Source organism: Centruroides sculpturatus, unplaced genomic scaffold (assembly GCF_000671375.1).
Source record: "Centruroides sculpturatus isolate CEXI.00-Female unplaced genomic scaffold, Cexi_2.0 scaffold3, whole genome shotgun sequence".
Lineage (NCBI taxonomy): Eukaryota > Metazoa > Arthropoda > Arachnida > Scorpiones > Buthidae > Centruroides > Centruroides sculpturatus.
The window spans coordinates 11,679-36,005 of record NW_019384366.1 but is presented as its reverse complement, the minus strand read 5'-3'; the positions used below and the strand labels follow the sequence as shown (position 1 = coordinate 36,005).

Below are 24,327 nucleotides of genomic sequence, written 5' to 3'. Positions count from 1 at the left end.
TACGATAAAGTTCACCCTTTAATTTTCGTATAACCCCTGCATTATACAATATGCAAAAAGCTGAAGTCGGAGTGAAAAACCTGCGCGAGGTACTTGCGGAAGAAACACGCCGGCAATTATCTTGAAATATTATTATTTAAACTCATTTACTTTATACCAGGAAAAATGGAGCTCGATTTTACTGTAATTATTTAACTAACAGTACTTATTTAAATTAATAAAACTTAAATATTCTTTTATGCCAAATCGTTTTTAAAAAAATGTGTAAATAATAATAATAATAATAATTTTATTTCTTATTTATATATTACTTCTTACATTACTGTCTGCAATACTCCAGTTCATTTTACCTGTGTTTAATAGTCTTTTAGCTACCTCTTCAGTTAGCTCTATCATAATCATAGTGTAAGAGGTCTGTGATAATTTTTACAGAAGTTTAGTAACATTTAATTATGTACGTAATAAAATGTTTCTATGATTTGTTTTTCGTTCGATATGACTTCCCTTGTTATATATAAATTTTAAGGAAATAAAAAAACAAAATTTTTGCTCTTAACGTTTATGATACTATCCTTTTACTAGCTACTAGAAAAAATTAAAATATTTTATTAAATATAAATAAGTTTTAATAAAAGTTACCAAAAATTTACAAAAAATCTCTTTTTCTTTGACAATTAAAATTTCCTAGATCTAGGAGCAAATCCCTTGACCCGGCAACATTGATGCAAAATTAAAATGTGTGATATCCCAAGTGAACTTTAAACTAAAAATAACGCTTATCATCGATATAGATAATGAATAGAAAATATTAAAAAGATAAGAGACATAACGCTATTACCAAAGGCGTGAATAATAACATGAGACATATCCAAAGCTGTTGGAAATTGTTATTTGAATTAAGCAAAATGGACTATTTCACAGCTATTCTTTTGTTTTCTTTCTTACTTCAAGTATCTTTGAGTGGTAAGTTTATTATATCCGTTCATGTATATGAGAAAGAATTTATCATAAATTTAATTATCATCATTTGACATTTCTAATTTCATTTTGTTTTTACAATGTTTAGAAATAAAAAAAATTAAAGCAATTTTGTCGCGTTTTTAGCAATATTCCATAGTTATATATATATATATATAACTGAAAAAATAAATGAACAGTAAAAATTTATATTCAATAAATCACTTCTATAAATACTTATTTTATAGTTATTTGCATCCTTCTACATAAATTTATTTTTTTCAGTCAGTACTTTAAAAAATATCACCAATATAATTCAGATGTTAGAAACTTTATTCATTTGAAAGCATGACAATGAATAGAGAATACTGTATTATAAAAACATTAGTTTCGGAAAATGCTTTTACTTTTTAAATTATTAAAATTTATTATAAAGAAAAATGTTTACTAAAGTATAAGCTAATGAACAGTTAGAATTTATGATCTATTCGATTGGTAGAATTTTCTACTATAATTGTATAAATACTATAACTAAATACTGTAGTTTTTTTAATTGGCCATTTCGGTGCAGTAACCTATACAGAATCTCTCTAATACACCAAAGATAATGTTATTAAAAGTGCGATTTACGATGGCTCAATGATCGTTTCTTGGAATCAATCAGATTTTAAAAATAACAGGTTTACTACGTGTACAGAGTGGTCAATTATATATTTAATAAATAATAATTAAATTAAATATATTTATAATTATTAAGTTAAATTAAAAACTTTAATTAAAAAGTTTTCCTATTCAGAGCACTCTGTGCTGTGAATAGGAAAACTTTAATTATGGCCACACTGTAGATAATCTATGGATATCATATGTATTTTATATAAATATCTTAGCTTTCTTACTTATAAGAATATATTTCAAAAATAATTCTTTATACCATTTTATTATTCATTGGGTGCAATCTTTTTGATATTACAGATTACAGCTTTTTATTTAAATTAGTGACTTTAACGAAATCAAAATTTTTACGAGTTATAGATTAATAATGCTATTCCATGCCCATTTAGTTTATGGTGAAGTGATGCCTAATCCGTATAGGTAACTTAAAGAAATCACACTTCTTCCTTGAAGAAGTGTGATTTCTTTGTTATCACCGAGTATAAGTAACATCTAGTAGTTAATATATTAACTAAATAAATGACTAATGTAAAATATACACAAAAACCTTGACAGATGGCTGTTCGTTCTGTACGTGCTACACACATTAAAAAAATCAGGTACGATTAATGTAACTTTTTGATCAATTTATGAAGCTTGTAAGTTATGATCACATTAATTCTCATTAGATCCGCCATCGCATGACAGCGATATGGTGTCATTTTACGAGTATACAAATAATTAAAATCTATTTTAAACTATTACATAACAAGCTATCGTCGTTTCTGTTAATAAAGAATGATTTTGCTTCCTCTGAAACCAAGTACTTATAGAAAATAATGATCCAGTGCATGAAATGAATTCATAAAAGTTGTGGAGCATACTAAAAAGCATGCCATCTTTTATTGTTTTATTGTCTCAAAATATGATCTTACAAACGAACGAATACATTATTTAATACTTAAATAATGTATTTGTTTATGCAAAATAATCAAATATGTCAAGTTACAATTTTCAATGTTAACTTGCGTACTGGTGAGTATCAAATAGAGAATATAAGACAACCTGAGTAATACTATTTTGGCAACTCTCCCCTAATTAGAATTAAAATTATGAATAGATTTTATAAATAAAATAGGTGTATACGTTCAATAAATGTTAAATAGTATACGTATTATATACATTAGTAATAATAAACACAAAATTCTATATATAAGTAATGATTTGTCATTGTATAATAAGTTATTTATCTTTTCCTGCTAAAGAGTCTTATAAACATCAAAATTACAATATAAAAATAATGAACTAATTAGATATTTTTCAGTTTTACATGAATAAAGTACTGCAGATGTAAGTCATTTCGCATGTGCTACAAATTAAAACCGATTTATCAACACTAGATTGTGTAATCGATATCTGTCTAGTCTGTGTAGCCTACTAGATCAAATGGGCAACTACTTCCTGGCCTCTCGATACGTCATACACTATCGATCAATGACCATCTACTAGACCGAATTAGCACATCATCTCTATCCCCATGAACACCTCACTTCCAACATGAGTAATGGATGGGAAAAAATATTCTGATTCGAATTATCCACAAGCAACTATTAGCACATTCTTATATTTCCCCAGTGAAATAAGATAGAACAAATTATTAGTAAATTACAGGAGACAAGCCAGGTATATATCGGTTTGATTGATATAATTCCAATTAATTTTGTGCTTTACTACATCATTATATAAGTAGTATATTATTTGAATAACAATAAAATATAACAATGACCAATCAGTGATCAGCATGCCCTATGACTTGTCGGATGTTATACAACTTTGCAGCAGGTTTCTTATTGGTTGAGCGGTTATCCAATAGAAATCTAATGCCAACCGATTAATTGAACAGATACCAATCGCTGATTGGTTAAAGATGACACCAGTAATTATATAAGAGACCCGTAATTAGCTGTTTCCTGATTAACTAAGATTGATTATCCGCCATAGGTGATCTAGGATTTATGATCTTTAACTGAATAACTCTGAAAAGAGTTATCCAGTTAAAGATATCTCGGATAATGAGACATCTAGAATTGATTGGTTAAAAGTCACAGACATATCCCATAATACGGAATAGAGATTGGATGTAAAGCGATTGGAAAAAATAAGATATAAAACATTTTTTTTTTTATTTTATATGCGTTACATTTCTCATAGTCACTTACTTAATTAAATATTGAATCGTATTCGATTGTTTTTTTTTTAAATTGCGCTTTTTGGAAATCTGGGCAGTAAATCTCTTTTTAACTTCGATGATAAAGATTTTTGCATAAGGAATAATATACTAGCGATGTATATATAGCATATATAATTGACGTTAATTATCTGGATGGCGTAGGACGGAGTATTTTCCTTTTTTTTCGCTTAACGCTAATAAGTAAGTCATATCTAGACTATTTTGGGCAAACATTGTTCTTTTTTTTTGCGTTTCTTGCTGTAATTAGTCTTATCACTAATTTCTAATAATTGTTTTAATTAATATAAGTTATCAAAAAGAGAAGTGAAAGAAAAGAAAAAAAAAGGCTTCCATTGTACCACTACATATGCTAATGTATGAAAAATACCAACAAAACAGGATGTAGTTACTATATACGAGGCTTAACCGGAAAGTAAGTACCGTTTTGGAAAAACTCGCATAAAAAATATTTTTTCAAAACAAAATTTATTTTTACATGAAAGAGCATGTCTGAAACTATTTTTCTACATAGTTACCACCATTGTTCAGCCATTTGTCATATCGGGAAACCAACTTGTCTATACCCTCTTCAAAGAAAGATGCCGCCAGTGAAGACAGCCACTGCTGAACATCGGTTGTTGCAACAATATCATGCAAAACAGTATTTGAAATTTGTGGAAACTCATCACAAAGCAATCTTATTGTGAACCGTCTGTTTTCAGGAATTTTTTCATTCACTTTTGCAACCAAACCATCATTGACAACAGAAGGCCAGCCACTCCATGCTTCGTCATGAACATCAGTGCGTTCAGCATTGAATTGTCGAACCCACTTTCTAACCATTCCATCACTCATTGCATTTTCACCATAAATCTCTACAAGTTGACGATGAATTTCAACTGGCTTAACATTCTTTGCGTTCAAAAACCGTATTACAGAATGCACTTCACAGTCGGCGGGATCGGCAATAGTCTTAAACATTTTGAACGCTCACTAACACGTGAAAAAACAACACAATCCGGCTGTAATGGACTGATAATCAACCAGAGAGACATGTGCGCAGGCGCTGAACTGCGATACTACCACTGCAATGGCGGTAGAACGAAACGGTACTTACTTTCCGGGCACGCCTCGTACATACAAACCGAATATCATAAGTCATAAATGGAGTTGGTTATCGATTTCAGCTGCTTTCTTTGGATGTTACTACCAGCGCTAGATTGTGTCGCTAGACAACAGAGTTGGAGAATGTCTAGATTTATATGCCAGTCATCAATGAAAATTTGAGCATAGCAGAGAAAATGGGCATGTGCTATTTGAAGTGTGTATATGAACTAGATCTATATCATAAATCGTTAGAGAACGGGAAAAATGAGTAAGTAGTGAAGAGTTACCCTATGTGATGAATTTTTGCACAAACACTATGGAACAGCAGTTAATACAAGGGAAATATTGTAGAAAGGAATATATATCTACAGTATAAGAATTTACAGAAAACTTGACTTGTGCAGACCATAAACAGAGTGTGGTATACTCAAGTCTGAAGAAATCTGCAACCATGAAACTTTTTGTACCACATTGCATCCAAGAAAGTTTGTAAATAAAAATTTGCAAATAAGTTTTAGTACTTGCCGTAAAATCCGTTATTGAGTCATGGTCTTCTTAACGTTACCAAGTCACACAAGCAACGTCTTTATTTGAATGCTTCGAATGTTTGAAAAGTTAATAATAAAAATTCTAAATATTTTTGTTATTAACTTTCCAAAACCTCTGGAGCTAGACATTGAGTGTTAAGATTATTCTAAAAGGGATAACAATTCGTGGGACTGTGTCTCGATTGACATCAATTCTTTTTAATTTAGTAGATGAAGTTAATAAGGCGGTATTTGAAAAGTCGTTTAGACTAAAATTTGGCAAAGCATATCAATATCAAACTATAGATGTGTTAGTAGCTCACTTTAATGAGAAACGTTATGACAAAATTGGCGAAAACGTAAAAGTAAAATAATCGTAAGTGATTAACTAGTAGTGTTCAGGACTAATATTAATTGTAATAATGGTTACTCTGTATAGCCAGGTAAATTTGGGCACACACAGGAACTCATGATTGATTTACTGTAGGACGGAAGTTCCCATTACTGTTAAAACTTCCACTTAATCTAACTAAAGAAAATTAACATTAAGTTGCAGGTATCTAAAGTAGAAGAACATGAACATATAATGCAAATAAAGATTAAGTAAGTGGAATTTTCAAAGTTATTATATAAAACTAATTATAGATCTCATACTTAATCACTGGGCGCAATCATATATATTTACTAGACATTCGCCCGTCAAGCGTGAGGTAATAATTTTTATGAGAAAGTAGAGATTGAAGATTAGAGAAGTCGAGCTTGACGCTGTGATGCTGTTTCTGCAGCCCTTGACAAAGCCATTCTACTCGATGTTGCTCATCAAGTCAGACTTCACGGACTTCAGGGGAATCTCGGTTGTTCTTATTCTTTTAGATCTAGAATTTACCTGAACAATTTTCATCTTATGCTTTCTCCTAGGCATTTTTTCCGACAAAATAGCGAGTCTTTTTAATTCCACGTTGATAAAACAAAGATGAATTTGTACGTACATTAAATAGATGAGCCATAAACTCTAAATAACGGGCTCGTTACATCATTACTTCCGATTGGATAATACGTCACATGGTCACTATGAAAAAAAAAAAAAAATGGTTATAGAAGTGACACGATACAGCTATCATTTTTTTTTTAATTTAAATTTAATGAAGTAAGTTTAAAGTAAGTTTTTAGGCCATTTGCCAAAATATGTAAAGTGCAACTTAAGGGAAATTTCCTCCTCAAGCATGAACGTCACCTGGTCACTGCATGTCACTGCAACGTAAGGGCGAACACCGATCCGAAATAGATATAATGTTTATTCTATAGCTAATATTTTCGCAAAATAAGAAGCCCGTACTTTCCGTCAGAACATAAAACGAACATAACCTAAATTTCATCTGGACTGGACAAAAATTGCAGGAGTTATAAGGAATTCACAACACGCACGACGACTTTTATATTAGTAATTGCCAACTGTAAATATTTAAGTGATAACTATTAGTTCTCAATCGTCTGACATAATAAAACATTTGCAAAATTTTCAGTCGTAAGTTACATACCGAATGAACTTTATATCAATACAAATAGAGAAAATTCGCTTGTAAAATTTACTATTATTTTTCCGATACTGATTTTTCATGAGAAACTTTTAATTTAATCGAAACAGGCCAAAAATTATATCAATTGTTAATAATTTTGAAAATAAATCAAATTTAATGTAATTGAGTTTCAGATTTTTTCAAAATTTAAAACAAATTTTAAAATATAATGGATATTCTGAAAGAAAAATGGGATTAATAAATAATATATCGTGAATGAGAAAAGAATCCCGTTGTGAAAGCTTAAGTTTATTTTTAAATTATTTTTGATGCAAAGTAAAATGGTATTTGAATAAGTAGGAAGGTCATTCATCTAAATTTAACAGCTGATAAATCAATGAATATGTTACGAAAGAGTTAAGTAAGTCAAGTCCCTTTATTGAATTTATCAGAAATACGACTCAATTAAACTTCACAAGAACAAAGATCTGTACTATAAAAAGATATTTAACTTTTATGTCAATTGTTCAGAAATGAAATAAATAAATTGAATTGCTCTAATCAAGTTTATTTAATTGAAACGAAGGCTAAACTTCTAAGATCGGTGATAACCGATGCTTCTCTATCGTACAAATATGACATTTATTCTATGGAAAATGACAAAAATACTAAACATTTAACGAAAAATATCAGATTGACTTATCACATAATTTATACCTCAGATTTATTACATTCGATTTTACTTAATACAATTCATTTGCATTCCATTATTTCATTTAATTTAAATCTGATTTTACGCAAGTTAGGCAACTACCCCCTCGACCTGTAATCACCAAAATTTAATAACATTAATCTCCCTAATAAGCAAACCTCTCTGCAAAATTTCAGAAATTTTCGAAAAAAAATCACAGGAATTATTAAGCTTCAAACAGGATGAACAAAATCGTGCTCCCCACTCACACACATTAACATCCATACATACAGAAATTACCCCCGAATTGGTTTGCATTTCTCGACGTTTCAAGATGTCCTAAATCCAAAAATATAAAAATCTTGGGAAGGGCAATTTTTTGACCGATCGTCATACTTTCCCTCTTATAAATAACAGCCGGGAAAGTAAAATAAAAAAAAAAACCTTTCTTTTCCACCTGTTATGTATAGCAAAGGAAGTATTAGAATCGTATCAAATTTGACCCTCCGAGTATTTTTGCAAATCTCCGTGTTTTGAGACTTCCTGAACCCATAAAAGTAAATAATATTTTGTGGACGTGTGCGAGCATCTATTTCGTTTAATATCTCAGGATGAGGTAATGATTAAGAAACGAAATTTGGCATGGTAGCTTCTACATAAGGGTCATTGATGCTATTAAAATTTTGGTGATTAAATGTCGAGGGGGTAGAGAGATAGAAAGGTATCATATGTCTTATTTTGAGAGAGGTCAGACTTAATGAAGATTTTACTAGTTATAAGCATTTACAGTTTTTTTTTACGAAACTCATCACTATCCACAAAATTAAGCTTTTTGCCATTCGATAATAATTAAAAATATAAAAAGTTTTANTGAATGTTTTTAATTCAAATTTGTGATTAATTTGAAAATTCCTCCAGATCCTTGAATTTCTTATAGAAATACTTTTCATTACATGTTGAGTTGCATGGCATCTAAATCATGGATCACTGCATTTGCTTGCAACAACACAGCACATAAAAAATATAAAAGTTAATTTTTAAACAAAATCTCATAACAGCCAGGAACGTTACGTAACTCGTTGCTGGATTTTTTAATCATCATCTTAATTGACCGAATTTTCCAATAAATAGCAAAATTAAAGCAACTGTATACTTTTATTCATTCTTCCAGTTCACTCTGTGGTATCAAAACTTCTATCTTATGCTGGAAATTTTTTCCCCTTTGTCCTGTTCCTTTGCCTTGATTAGTGTTTTCTGCCCAAAGTGAAAACCATGAATGTGGTTTTCAAACCAGGCCAAGTTAGCCCCTAGTGCAATCAGGCCATCTTATGGGAGAGCTGATTTGACGCTGAATTATAGAGTTTGAAGCTCCTTGCATAATGTACGATACCCCTTTTTTGCAGCTTATGTCCCCCTTTTTCGATAGTCTGCGGGCGCTGCTGGTACGCATTAATAAACTTAATGACAGTAGACCTATGTAGTTTCTAACTTTTCTAAACATTTACTTTGTTTAAAAAAGTATGAAATACAAGCACAAAATATACAGTAATTTTATCAATACAAGTTTCGATAATATACACTATTCTGAACTATTATAGTTTAAAGAGATTTATTTTAAAAGAATTAAATTGTAGGAAACAAATTTTCAATTATTTAGCCTAAAAGAAAAATGTCCTAAATATTCTATACTTTTCGAAATAAAAAAAAATGATGATTGCGTATGCATAGTGTCATCTTATGACATACATTAAAAATATGTGTCATGCGAGCTTGGAACGTCAGAAATAGCACTTCACGATAATTCTTCCTCGGGAAAAGTATGTTATTTCATTTATTGCCTAATAGCCAAGTTAACTAGTATACTTTATTAAATAGTATACCTATTTAATAAAGTATACTAGTAAAATAATTATTTTATAATATATTCAATTCAAATTCATATTTCGTTCACTACTTAATTTAAATCACATTGTATAGTAGATTAAAAATAACTAAAAATAACTGCAATTTCAAACCACACGGCTTGCAGTCCCAAAAGTTCCATAGACATTTCTACAGAAACTTTGTATCAAGGCTCACCTTGGTACAAAGTTTCTGTAGAAATGTCTTTTTCGTATCCTTAAACATCGCCGTACAAAATGTGGTTCCATTTGAACAGCTAAATTTCTCTCTAGACAGCATTAAACGGGATATCTTAATTACGATCATCCCATATGTGAAATGTTTTAACTGTTTTTTTCTTTCTGTTCATTTTGTGATTTGCGTTTGAATTACGAAAAAAATTGTGTAGAGAATCATATTAAAGTTTTAATAATAATAATTACTTTAATATTCTGAAAAATATGGTTAATAAAACGAAAAACTTATTAAAATTGCTAGTGATTACGCACAATTTTCAATCACTTCTAGATAAAAATAATTGTATTTTGTATTATATTTAAAAATAATCACAAAAAAGCATGAAATCACGACAAAATTATTAGTTGAATTGTATCCAAAATAAGTAAAATTTAATACAGTAGTTAATCATTGAAAAACTTATTTAAAAAGCCCCAAGCCCCTTAAATCCCAAGTAAAATAATCACAGATAAGCATAAAATTCACAAAATTTAACCCTTAAAAATTTAATTTATTAACTCGATTAAATTCAATAAGCGAAAAAACAATTTAAAAACAAATACAATATTTGAAATGTCTCAAAACGTACGGGGTATATTGTAACAAAGTAAAAAATCCGGCAACGAGTAGCGTAACTTTTCCAGCAAAAAGAATTAAAATTGTGTGTAGCGCCATCTATTGTAAAAAGTTTATTAAATACAATATCCTATTATTAATTATTAAAGATTGGCACAATGTTTGATTTTGAGGATAGAGATGAGTTTTGTAAAAAAAATTGTAAATGCTAATAACGAGTAAAATATTCATTAAGTCCTATTCCATTCGAGATATGACACATCATCCCCTTTATCTTCCCTCCCCGTCTACTTTTAACCAACAAAATTTAATAGCATCAATCGCCCTCCCTGCAAAATTTCAAAAATTTTCGACAAAAAGCACAGGAGTTATTAAGCTTCAAAGAGGATGAACAAAATCGTGCCCCCCACACACTAACATACATACAGAAATTACCTCTAAATTCGTTTGCATTTCTCGACGTTTCAAGGTCTCCTGAATTCAAAAAATGCAACGAGGGTCCATTTAAATGTATTAATAATAAAATAGGAGTTCATGGCTTCGTTTTCGATATAGGTTTCACTGTCAGGCATATAATTGTCCGTGCTCTCTCGTGAGCACGCCTAACAGAATTTAGGCCTAGGGATTAAAAATAAAAACAGCATTGCGTGCGCCTAACGGAAAATAGGCGCGAAAAACGAACAAAACATAAGAACAAAGCAATCGGCATCGATTGTTTTGTTCTTCGTTCGCCTCTTCTGTTCCTAAGTGCATGGATCACTTCTTACTTTCCTGCCCCACTTCAATTCTATCACGATACGACAAAGTCGCGCGATGTCCTAGTAAAAATTATACTAAGCATTTATATTTTATGGCCCACCAGTGCCAAAGCGGTCTTCGTACCCTGAACACTGGGAGTTTGGTCGTGATTCGAGCCTCGCTCGGACGGGCTGGCCACGGAGTTTTCTGGGTTTCCCCCACGTCTGTAACGGCCTAAATAGAGGCCAGTTTCCCTTAAAAGACCTCCCGGAATGCAACCCCTAGGCAAATCGCCGAAGTGTTGCGTTGCCATAACTTATAAAATATAAATGTTTGTTTAACATTTGTTAAAAATTTTTTTTTAAATTAAAAATTATTATTATAAAAAATTTTTGAACAATTATTAAATATCTAATAAGCATTTTTAAAAGCAAAAAAACTCAAATTATGTGCTATTGCACATAATTTGAGTTTTTTTTTATCAATCTCTACCGGTCAAAGCATGGTTCGTTAATCAAGTTAAACGTGTAATACTGGAGAGTATTTATAATTACTGGAGAATTTGATAAATTCACAAGCATTGCGGTTAAAACCTATACTGTACGTTTAACTACTATTCATAATTCCCGATATTCGTAGTTTTATGCATAATTTTTTGTTTATCAAATTCTCCTTAGCATACTGTATGTGAGATCCTAAACTTTACATAAAGAACGTTATTAGTGATATAATTGATTCGTTTTGTTAATTCTGACAATAAACTAAATTTTCCATGATTAAGACAGTTATTTTTCCCTAATCATAACAAAAATCTCTGAAAGTAATTTCTATGTATTTAAGAACGGTTTAACTTCTGTCCCGATGATATAATTAGGGAAGAGAGTACCTTGATTTCTGATAGCTGGTGGTGATGAGGGACGGAGGATCAAAACAGGAAAAATTTTTGTTGATATAATACTTGAACGATCCCATGGGAATCGTGATTGTTAATTGAAAAGGATTGGAAAATATTACTGTAGTGAAATCATCCGGATACCACTAAAAATATTCTTTATAATATGTAAAAAATTTTGAAAGATTTCTTTACTGCATAATAATAAAGTCTACATATAACTTTTAAAGCAGAAGTGTATAATCAATCAATTCCAATTCATAATATTCTTTCTTAAAATACTAGAAGTCATTCATTCTACCTGCACTGAAGATGAAAATATTTTAAAACCGAAGTTAGAAAACAACAGATACAAGCCGAACTCGATCACATACTGGCGTATAATTCCATCTTCTAAACGAGAATCTGTTAGGACCGAAATGACTATTAAATACATTGATATAGATAATGAAGCAGGAGATTATCTTCTTATTGGATCATCATCTAAGAATTATGGTAAAACAAATTTATTTTCTTTGTATCAAATACGTATAAACACTCAAAGAAGGTTAACTATTAATATAGGTAATGAAAGCGACATTTTTGGAGGTCCTCCGCCTTTACTCCTAACAGAAAAATCGAAAAACAAGAAGGTATTAATAGCAACAGAATCGGGCAACACAGCTTATGTTGTCTTAATTAGTAAACAAAATCCTAAAAGAAATGCTAGAGGTTTCGAAATATTGTATCAATGTACCGGTAAGTTTGCTACCGTAAAGCAAAATAACAAGATTTAAATACTTACTACAAGCAACTGATTTCTATTTTTCAGGTGTATCTGTTCCAGAAGAAGAAACTGAACCACCTAAATACGACCTGTGGAATAATGCTATTCCTGTCTGTGTTGAAATTTCTTTAAATATTTCAGAGGTAAATATTACATGCTAGAGATTAAAATATAACGTAAATATATTGAATAGAACAAGGTAATGCAACACATGGACGATCAGCCACGGGGAGTCCTCCCGAGAATACTTTCAATTGAAAATTTTTAGTTTCAAATACAATCATTCTTTAAATGTGGATATTAATAGATAATTATATAAAATTACTCTTATAATATCAGTTTGTCTGAACTGAGTGTTTTATATGAAATCACTCTTACTTTGTAAAAATATATTTTTTTCGGAAAATTTAGGATAAATACAAATTAATATTTGCGAACTGAGAATTAACAAATCAACTAGCAACCTAAGAATGTTTTTACTAAAAAATTCTTAAATTTTAACAGTAGAATTATTTTAATTACCTCGGCCAACCGGCCATCAAGGTGCTAGCCTACCGCTCTTGTGAACCCGGGATTGAATCCGGATGAGCAACCACAAATTTTTCGGTGGTTCTTCTGTCCCGGATAAGCCCATCAATACCCAAATGGATAAAACCACTGAACACTGGCAGTTGGGTCACCGGCTTGCCGTGTTGAATTTTCTAGGTTTTCTTCATAAGTCTAATCCCTAGTTTCCCAAAGAAAGTATTCCCGAGAGCCATCCTCTTTGGCAAAGCGCCGATGTGTTGCATTGCCTTAACCCATTAATCCTAATCTTGTTGTGAATACGTCGAGTTCTGTCTCACTATTCGGCTGCCCCATTGTGTGCCTGGCCGAACCCGTAATGAGTATGGAAAAAATATATAATTATGTTCATTATTATGAAATGTTCATTATCAGATATATATAAGCAATTTTAATTACTAAGTAAACTTGTCGCTGAAGTAAATGTTTCTCGAACTTTATACTGTATAGATAATTCGGTCCCTCCTCCTGTTATTATTGATATATCTATTGTACAGTAGAACCTCGATTATCCGACCTAATTGGGGACTGGGGTTGGTCGGATAATTGAAAAGTCGGATAACCGAAAAGTATGAAAAAATCCATTATTAGTGTAGTATATTATTATATCCCATGTAATTAGTATATTAGTATATCGCTATTAACCTACTTCGCGTTGAAATTTTCATCGATGTTAAGCCTAACAAAAAATTTTTAAAATAATAATCGTCGCTATTGAATCGTTAAAAATTAGAAAATTAAGCCTCGTTTAAATACTGGCTCCCTTTCATGGTCGAATGAGTGTTGCCAGCTAAAACACGTAAAAATAATATTAAAGTAGCCGAGACATAGCCAAATATTGTAGCGCCACATCACTAGCGGACATTTGAAATTTGCCGACTAGGACGGTCGGTTAACCGAGGGGTCGGTTGATCGGGGGTCGGATAATCGAGGCTCTACTGTATTTTATTGTTTATTAAGTTAGTGCAAAAAAAAACTGTAGAAGTGGTTAGGAAAAAGGCATTTACTGGCATTAAAAAAACCCGAAATTTTGTTATAATACACTGTTTACTGTATATTAAAATACAAATTACTCAATAACAAAATTATGATTCCATTATAAGGGAGAGGGCTCTATTAGGAGTTTTAACCAAAGAAATAGAAGACTACCCCTACCTTTTCTAACAGACAATACAGTGCTTGTTTTTTTATGACGTTAACGCCTTCCATTAAAAGGTAATTAAGTAATAAACTAACAGCGAATATCAGTACGGATCCTCTTTATTAGTTCATTATATAATTATCTTTTAATGATGGATAAATCAGTCTTACATAAAATAAGTATTTCGGCTTCTATTAACAAATTGAACAATTTATATTTAGGTAAATTGATTATATAGATAATTGTTATTACGTTAATCTCAACCTAAGACTGGTACAAATAACGTTATATTAACGTTATCCATATCAATACTATCCCGATATTACCTATAGATTTAAGCTATACGGATACTGCATGGCCATTAAATGAATCGTGATCGTGAAATATCCGGTTAGGGCAGAAAAAAAAATAAATCGACCAACGTCACGGATCGAAAAATTCGTTTCGGCATCTTTCACAATGGTGGATTATTTTATTTTTTCTAAAAATGAACGAATTCCAGTGATTGTCAAAAAAATATTTAAAAATGACTTTTAAAAAGTTTTATGATTTAAACGACGCTTTTATCATTTTGGCCCATTAGTGACCTAGTAAATAATAATATTACTTGGGAGAATACACAAATAATTAAGTTGTAAATATATACCATTCAATGTTCTTTATTTTCTATGTGCGACAAATATGAAATCAAAATTTATTTGCATCTTTTATATTTTTCTAGAAGTATCGAAACCAAAGTTTTCACTTAAAAACGCGTTTTTATCCATGCTTTATAGTTTTTTTTTTTTTTTTTTTTTTTTTTTTTTTTTTTTTTTTTTTTTTTTTTTTTTTTTTTTTTTTTTTTTTTATTTCTTAGTTTTAATCTGGATAATTGTAACGTAAATATATTGAATAGAACAAGGTAATGCAACACATGGACGATCAGCCACGGGGAGTCCTCCCGAGAATACTTTCAATTGAAAATTTTTATTTTNTCTATTTTCTAATATTTTTTGTAATTATTTTTGTAATGTAACTAATCACATTTAAATTTTCTGTGTGTAGTTACATTACAAAAATAATTACAAAAAATATTAGAAAATAGAGAGAACATTTTTATTTTATTAATTAATAAAAGGCTGCAAGTTGCAAGGAGGAGGCCTCTGCTAATGTGACAATCAAACAATAAATAAATAAATATTTAACTTACACACAGAAAATTTAAATGTGATTAAGTTAAATATTTATTTATTTATTTCAAAACATTGAGCTGTAACATAATTGGAATTGATTTCGTATTTATAATCATTTTCAATCAATGAAATATATTCATAAATCATAAATTATAGTCTCTTTCCACAACCTGGATCACATCTAATCCATCTGTTTGTTTCCACGACATTCTTTTATTTTTTTTCGTGACAAGAATATTGTTTTTTAATGTCCAAAATTCTTTACAGCTATTTCAAGCCGACAACTTACTTTAAGTGAAAGATTTTGAAGCTCACTTATTAATAGCAAAGAAAGTAATCTGAATAATAATTTAAAATAGGCATTAATTAACAAAGCACTGAACCAGTCACGTGAGAAAATATAAACGTTACAAATGTATTCGAAATACTGTATACACGCTAAGACAATTATCTTAGAATACATAATATCGTACAACGCAAAAGATTTTAATAATAGACTACACGATACTATCACTGGTACGTGACCTATCAAAAATTGCTAAAATCGTTAATAATTCGATGTCCTCCAAATATAGGCTATTTAAATTTTTTTTAGTTTTCTGCATATCTAGAGGTCGTAAGTTTTAATTTCAGACCTCATTTGCCAAATTTGATCAATAGGAAGCGTGTAAACTAAGTGACTTTGTTCGCTTTTAAATACTATACAGTATATAGATATGTATATAAAAATGACCTGAAAGTAACTTTTGTTTCTTTGAATAAAGCTATCCGTTGCTTTTTTTAGCCTTAATTCTAATTATAAACGAAAAGAACTTTCAATGTGCTCCGTCTCCTGCTTGTCTTGTCATACCGTAAACTTCGCCTACACGAATGACGTAATGATGGGGTATGTCGTCGTAAAAATTTGCTTCCGGGACACCTAAGAAGAGAAAATTAGGGCCAATTCTACATAATTTACCTGTAGTAACACATTCTACAATGTTTGTTTAAAAACTCTACAATGTTTTAAAAGCAATTTTTAAAAAAAGAGAGGTGTAGGCCTATTATTTTATCAATTTCTCTATTTTCTATTTTGTGGAGTTACTCGATTTGAAAAATAAGCGGATCATATGTAGCTGAAAAATAATCTCAACAAGTAAACTACTCGATTTATTTTATTCAGCTAGTTTTTCCCTCAGAAAACAATTTCTTTTGTCATTATATTATGTATTGAGCACAGACGCAACAAAGTAGCTATTTTATTTATTTATTTTTAATTAAAAATTTAATAAAAATATTTTTCATATTTTTTCTATTTAGACCTATTTAGTATATTGATTATAAATCATTTGTAAATACATTATTTGGACACTGTGGAATAAAAATATATTAGGCCTAAATAATAGCAGATTTCAGCAGTGTTGAATTACAAAAGTTTTAGTAGGTTGTCTTTTCTTTAAATATATTTTAAATAATAGTAAATAATTTTCAAGAAAATGCTATCAATTATATTAATACAATTGTAAATCATCGTCACACCAACTTTGTCTCGTCATAAATCATCTCTTGCAGTATTAAAATTGATCTTAATTATCATCTGTTTATATTATCTATTTTATATTTTGATAAGGTAATGAACAAGTATCCAATTAAAATTTTTATCAATTTAAAGTATTTTTCCATCTCAACATTTTCCCATCAAACAGAATTTCGTTAGAGACCGTTCTCATTATGACTTTTTATTTAACTTTAATATGATATAGATCAATAGTTAAATGAAGTTTTTATTTTCTTATTAATCTAATATAATTTATGCTGATAATGATATAAATATATTAAACACCACTCTTTGGGCTTATAGTATAATTTAAATATTTTAACGAAGCATTAATGATTTAAATACAGTATTTTATATTCTATTTTCAAAATTTTAAAAAATTAACATTTTATTTTTTCATTAGAAATAATAACAATGTAAGAAAAGGGATGTAGCGAAAGGCCACACTTGATCAGTACCATATTTTTACCAGAAAACTTTGCTTATTTACTTACGTTTTTACTCCTTTTTATCGTCTAAATTTATCCTAAAGAAGGCCCACCAGTGGCTTAGCGGTTCCGTTTCCTGAACACTGGGAATTCAGTCGTGGATTCGCGCCTCGCCAGGACGGGCTGGCCACGTGGAGTTTTCCAGGTTTCTCCATGTCTGTAATGCCTGAATAGGGGCCAGTTACCCTTAAAAAGACCTCCCGGAAGGCATTCTTCCTAGGCAGATAGTCCAAGTGTTGCGTTGCCGTAACTTAACTAAACAAACAAACTATCCCAATGGTCTTTCTTCTACCGTAGATCGCAAAATCTTAATAATTTTGATGAATTTTTTACATCTTGATGTCCCTGATTTTAAACTGAAATGTAAAAAAGCGCTGTAGGCTATCTCTTAAGATTTGTTACCTGTTTTTACTTTATTTTATTTATTTATTTATTTATTTTTTGTTTTTGTTTTAAGGGATGTTATTTGCTTTTATGATAGGCCTATATGTTTTTGTAGGGGGCTGAAATCAAATATCTATCTTGTCTTCTCCTGTAAATTTAATGAAATAAAAATAAGTTATATAGTTGACTATAATCTTTCATTATGATCCCTAACGAACAATACACAAAAAAATAAAATAAAATAAAAAAATAAATGTTAATTTTGAATTTGATAAATATGATTTATAATTAATATATTATAAATAAACTCTTATTATGTTTTAAATTCATATAAAGCGATTCAAGAACAGCAGAATTGTAGACTGCTGTATATTTATTTCAATCATTCTTCATTCAGTTGCAATTCATGCTAGAATACACTTATATTAAAATTGCCTCATCCTCGAATTTCACGAAAAATTTCAATTTATTATAACTAAACTTTAGAATACAATTTTTTAAAACAATAAAAGGAAGTGAAGTACGAGTATATATTAATTATATTGTGAAAATAATGTAGTTACAATTTTTGCAATATTGGATATAATTTTTACTGATTTTCTCCATAAAAAAATTCAAAAATCATCAATCGATCTTCGATTCTTAACTCTAAAACTAAGAATAGATTGAATACGAATTGCAAAATGAGTAAAATAAATTACCGAATTACCGTATTTTTACCGTATAAATTACCGGTAAAAATATCGGACTGTAAAATGATATTGTATCTTAATTATTATCATTAATTAAAATGTATTCAAAAAATAACTTTTGAACATTTTAAACAAGTTATCTTTTCTTAAAAACAATGATGATAAACTTAATTTTTTCCCGAGTTTTTTCTTTATTTTATATTTGGATACTTTTAAGTATTCAAATATAAAATACGCTAACAAATAAGTTTATTTAGTTTTAAAAAATGCAAAAATGCAGATGTTACTGAAAAAAGTGACTTGTATCACTTTAAAAACCCGAAAACATATCAATTAACAGAAAATGTCAGCATGTTCGTTGTCAACTCACGTACTTCAAATCATAAATTTGAAGTTTACAGATCTTTCTCCATGTATCCCTAACCACAAGAACACAATAAATATATCTTTTTTTGTTGTATGTTGTATTTTATAATCACAAAACTAGGATTGTTGTTAAAATATTGATCATTGCATATATTGCTAAATACTTTTATTTAATTTATTTAAATTATATGGAAAATTATACTTTAATTTTTTTATAATGTAAAATAAATTTTTACACCTTAATTTATACTTTCTATAATTCAAAAATATTTTAAATAAATTATTTATAAAAAATAATATTCTAGACATTACAAATATAGGAATGCTAGATAGATATCACACACGTATAAAATTTCGTAAAGTTAATACTGTACAGTATATCTAATTTAATACATTGGATTTTTAATTAACTTTTACAATGAAAATGCTTGTAACTTATTATATACAGATGATGACTGATTTTATAAATACTGTATAAACATTTAATTAAATATTACACCGTATATTATTAGTTTAAGACGTCCGAATTAGCATGAAACAAAATTCTCTCACGCTAAACCAACTATAAATTGATGTACGAAGAAAGGTGAATCGAAGCAAATACAGTAGAGCCTCGATTATCCGACCCAATTGGAGAATTGAAAAGTCGGATAACCGAAAAGTATGAAAAAATCCATTATTAGTGTAGTATATTATTATATCCCATGTAATTATTGAATAGTATATTAGTATATCGCTATTAACCTACTTCGCGTTGAATTTTCATCGGTGTTAAGCCTAACAAAAATTTTTTTAAATAATAATCGTCGCTATTGTATCGTTAAAATTTAGAAAATTAAGCCTCCTTTAAATGCTGGCTCCCTTTCATGGTCGAATGAGTGTTGCCAGCTAAAACACGTAAAAATAATATTAAAGTAGCCAAGACATAGCCAAGTATTGTAGCGCCACATCACTAGCGGACATTTTAAATTTGCCGACTAGGACGGTGGGTTAATCGGGGGTCGGATAATCGAGGCTCTACTGTAAATTATAATTTTAAAGTATTCATTTGCTTTATTTAAAAAAAAAAACAAAAAACCTACTTATAACTATTGTCCACTTTATACCCACTTTCATTATATCCCTCTTGATCAACAACGAACAAATCATTTTAGAATATAAATTTTATCAGCTTTAATATTTTATTTTAATGGATTAATTAAATATTCTAGATTTACCCGAATTTGATATAAATTTTAATAATTATTACATTTCAACCAAGGCAGAAGTGAAAAATGATGTAGTATCGGGTATTATAACATTAGCAGAACAATACATCAAGAAGAAAAGCAATCGTGCTACTATCAGATTTATTAGGTAATTTTTAATTTATCTAAATCCATAAAGCTTATTTATAAGATTTATACAACTCTTTGTTAATCAGTGTGTTTGATATTTAAACATTTGGACTATTATAGAGAAACCGCTATAAATATTTATACTTATGCAAAAAGAAACGATGGTTCGTTTTATTTTCTTTTCACCATTACTCATCCAAATGATGAAACCAAACCCTTATTTACCTCTGACCAGTTGAGAGAAATATTATACAATCAAGATTATGACAATTATCATGTAAGCAATTTCATTATCCTAAATTTTAAAAACATATTTAAAAAAATTAACGATATAATTTTAGTTTAAGGATTGCAGAAAAATATTTAAGGATAAAACAGAAACGTATTTTATATACGCAACAATTCCACTTTTCTTCGTTTTCTTTCTATTCGTATGGTGGTGGAGATATAATCAATTTTGGAATTCGTAAGTATGCTAGATATTAAATATTATTAAATAGTTAACCTAACAGTTATTTAATAACTCAGTATGAATTACAATTTATTTATAATGTAGACGATTCAAAACAGAAGAAGAAATAAAAAATGATACACCGATTACGATAAATATTGAAATGTATCCAGCTCAAATGAATAATCCCGTTTATCAACCCGATTCTCCAACAAGCATTTTTCAACACGAAAAAGAATCCGCTTTTTCTTTCTCAACTCCTAGTTTTACAAAGAAGGAAGCCGAACGAACAGGTAAAAATTTTCGTTTTTACTTAGAAAAATGCAAAATTGATTAAATGTAATTAATTTTTAATTTATAGAATCTAACGATTCCTGGTCTGAACAGTCAGCTCGGAATAGAAAGATCAGTCGTAAAAAGTTCGTCTCTTTCGCAGTACCTCAAATAGATGATGATGATGATAATGACGACGACATGTGAGCAAAAACTATGTTACCAGATTTAACACAGATTATATTATTTATTAATGTAGATTGCTTTATTTCAGAGTGAAGAATAATGTTTCGGATACAACTTTAAAAACATCACCACCAAAAATAGAGGATACAAAATTATAAAACATTGATATTAACTCCTTTTAATAAGTTGTACATAAATAAAGATAATAGTATCATATAGAGAAATTTGTCGTTTGTCCAGTTTATTTTAATTTTATAATTAATATAAAGTAGACCCCCTATAACGCGGTAGATACGTTCCATGTTATACGAATTTCGCGTTGTAGGAATCCTTAAATACATGAGCCAATCACAGCCCGACACGTGTGCAGTTTAGGGACTACGGCTGTTTGAAAAGTTTTCTTCCATAAAATTAATCGATTCTTGACTAATTCGACTCAACATTTCCAAAATACGTATATATTTTTTGGAAATAATCCGTATAAACTACGCTATAAACAAAAAATTGTAGGATTACTTACCGAGTGTGCACCGTTCGACGTCGCCATTGCTTAAGCTTGTTTTCGTCGCGGAGCAGCGCACCAAACGGCGGCCGTGATTTCTGATAAGTTATTTTTCTGCGAGAAATTCGTTGAACTTTGGAGACATCATTAATACAAATAATTTTTATGGCCGTTGAATAAGAAATGTTTCTTTCACAAGAAATGTATAAAATTACAGTGCTGTATTAGACTTACGGTACCTAATTTACATACTGTACAGACGATAGTAAACTCAACTTACCGGTCTAAACTCTCTGTAGCGTGTAAGTAGTTCGGCTGCTCGTCTACTATTGGTACAGATTCGACCAATCCTGTCGCGACACGAGTCGGCGATGACGTTTTACCGCGTTTTACGCGTCCCTTTTAGCGTCTTTATACGAATACTGTCGCAATTTTTTCGCCGCGTTATAGCAATCTGCGTTATAGGAACCCGAGTTATAAGGGGTCTACTGTAATTTAATTTAATCGTCAAGAAAATTGAGAAGTTTAACAGAAAAAATAATTGATTACAGTCAATATACTCGTATGTTCTAAAGCATTCCAATTTAGATCATTAACGATGTACTGTACAGTACCTACATACATAAAACAAAATAATGACAATTGAAAAAAACTATGCAAATATCAGAAAATCACTTGATAGCATTACATATTTTAAACATTTCTATTAAAAGACTAGAGGAGAAATAATCCAAATTATGTACTGTATAGTACATATTTAATAAAATAAACATTTCTTCTTTTTTAGTTTTCAACAAATAAATTTTAATCTAAATTCTGGGCGAGGAAAAAAAACGTACAACTTGGTATAAACCTTCATTAAATTAATCAAATCAATTACCTAAAAATAATTCTCATATAGCTGTTATATATATTTTATTGCATTTCATTTATTGTGACATTTCTAATTTATTTATTAAATCAATAAATTTTAAATTATGTTTCGAATCCTCTTTAATATAACAACTTTAGAAGATAAAGAAAAACAAAATTTTAACAAATTTCGTTCTTATATTTGACTTTACATTAACAGATAGCAGCTTTAAATTTACAAGAAACTCCCCACTAATGTTTCATGAAAAAAAATAAAAATAAAGCTTTCTTTATTGTTTTTATTGTTCCGCGTGAGAATGAAACCAGTTAAAAAAGTAAAATGGACTTGAATAATTTTCAGAATTTTTTGAAATACTTTAGATGATAGATTTCTAAGAAGTTACGCGTGTTTCTCAAGGTGACTTAAATCATAAAACATCTCTAATCGTATTTTACGTTCGCTAAAATAAATTTGTGCGGGAAAAAACTCGAAACAGTATTTTTCCGTAAGCTTTGTAATTCTATCAATCGCTTAGTTTAGGTCCCATAAAAAAATAAAAAATAATGCTTCTACAATGAATAAAAATGCTATTGTTTATAAACCGTATTGGAAAAGTTCAGATTTATTTGCTTAATATCATACTTTTAGATCTATCTACTTTAAAATTTACGACTTGAATATGTATTTTTACTTTTATCTACTAAAATAAATCATTTTATATCTAAATTTTAACAAAAAAATTAAAAATAATGACCATGAATTTAATTTTAACTATTTCTATTAGCCAGAAACATCTTACAACTGATATAACAATAATTAAGTACAATTTTAAAATTTAATAAAATAAACAAACAACATTTAAATAAAATAACATTTATAATTTTAAACTTTAAAAAACAAGCAGCTTATTGGAGTGCCGGAGAATGACGTAATATTATTGATTAATCTATTGGTTGTATTTTTAAGATGATGCGCGATTGGTCGGAAAACTCGATGATGTCATTGGGGTGGTAAGCACGAATCCACATGTATTTAATAAATATCCGAATCAGATGTTAAACGGAACTAACTGATACTTTCTGCTACAGCTAATTTAAATTATGGAAATAAAAAAATGCAAACGAAAACTAAAGAGAAGCAGAAGCACCAAGTACGAATATAGAAAATTGCGATTAATAATTCCGTCGTTAAAAAGTTCAAAAAACATTTCAAAGGTAAATTTGTATTTACAATTTTTAAAATATTTAATATTTTTTCAATTTGTAATTTATAAATTATTATAACAACTTAGTTAAATAAGAAAAATTTTAATAATAAAATAAAAAATAAATAAAATAAAAAGAAGAAAAATTTTCTTTAAATTAGCTCATATTAAAAATATATTTTATATATTTATATAGACTATGATAATTGAAGAAACTATAAAATACATCGATCATCTGCACAAAGAACTGATTAATAAATTATATAAAAGTAAGTTTAAACTTAAATGATAAAAATCTTTTAAAATATATTAAATTGTATTATTTTTTTCTTATACTTTTTCATTTTATCAAAATAACAAAGTAAATGCTATGAAAATTATATTTTAAATATATATATATATATGTT

At 29.1% G+C, this 24,327-nt stretch overlaps 1 protein-coding gene across 1 annotated transcript; it reads left to right on the top strand.

Moving 5' to 3' along the window:
* The first annotated feature begins 823 nt into the window (after window positions 1-823).
* Window positions 824-21,576, top strand: LOC111612364. The gene is made up of 10 exons (XM_023353570.1): window positions 824-963; window positions 12,290-12,499; window positions 12,569-12,742; window positions 12,816-12,913; window positions 20,376-20,470; window positions 20,572-20,728; window positions 20,793-20,917; window positions 21,008-21,195; window positions 21,264-21,378; window positions 21,450-21,576. Exons 1-10 carry the CDS (start codon window positions 858-860, stop codon window positions 21,517-21,519), a joined length of 1,338 nt encoding a protein of 445 aa, XP_023209338.1. The 5' UTR covers window positions 824-857; the 3' UTR covers window positions 21,520-21,576.
* The last annotated feature ends 2,751 nt before the right edge of the window (window positions 21,577-24,327 follow it).

What these genes read in the sequence shown, in the direction of transcription:
- LOC111612364 (XM_023353570.1), top strand. Translation starts at nt 858, where the DNA reads ATGAGACATATCCAAAGCTGTTGGAAATTGTTATTTGAATTAAGCAAA. An exon ending in ATCATCATCTAAGAATTATG is followed by an intron (nt 12,500 to 12,568) that starts GTAAAACAAATT and finishes CTATTAATATAG; the next exon opens with GTAATGAAAGCGACATTTTT. An exon ending in GCTACTATCAGATTTATTAG is followed by an intron (nt 20,471 to 20,571) that starts GTAATTTTTAAT and finishes GGACTATTATAG; the next exon opens with AGAAACCGCTATAAATATTT.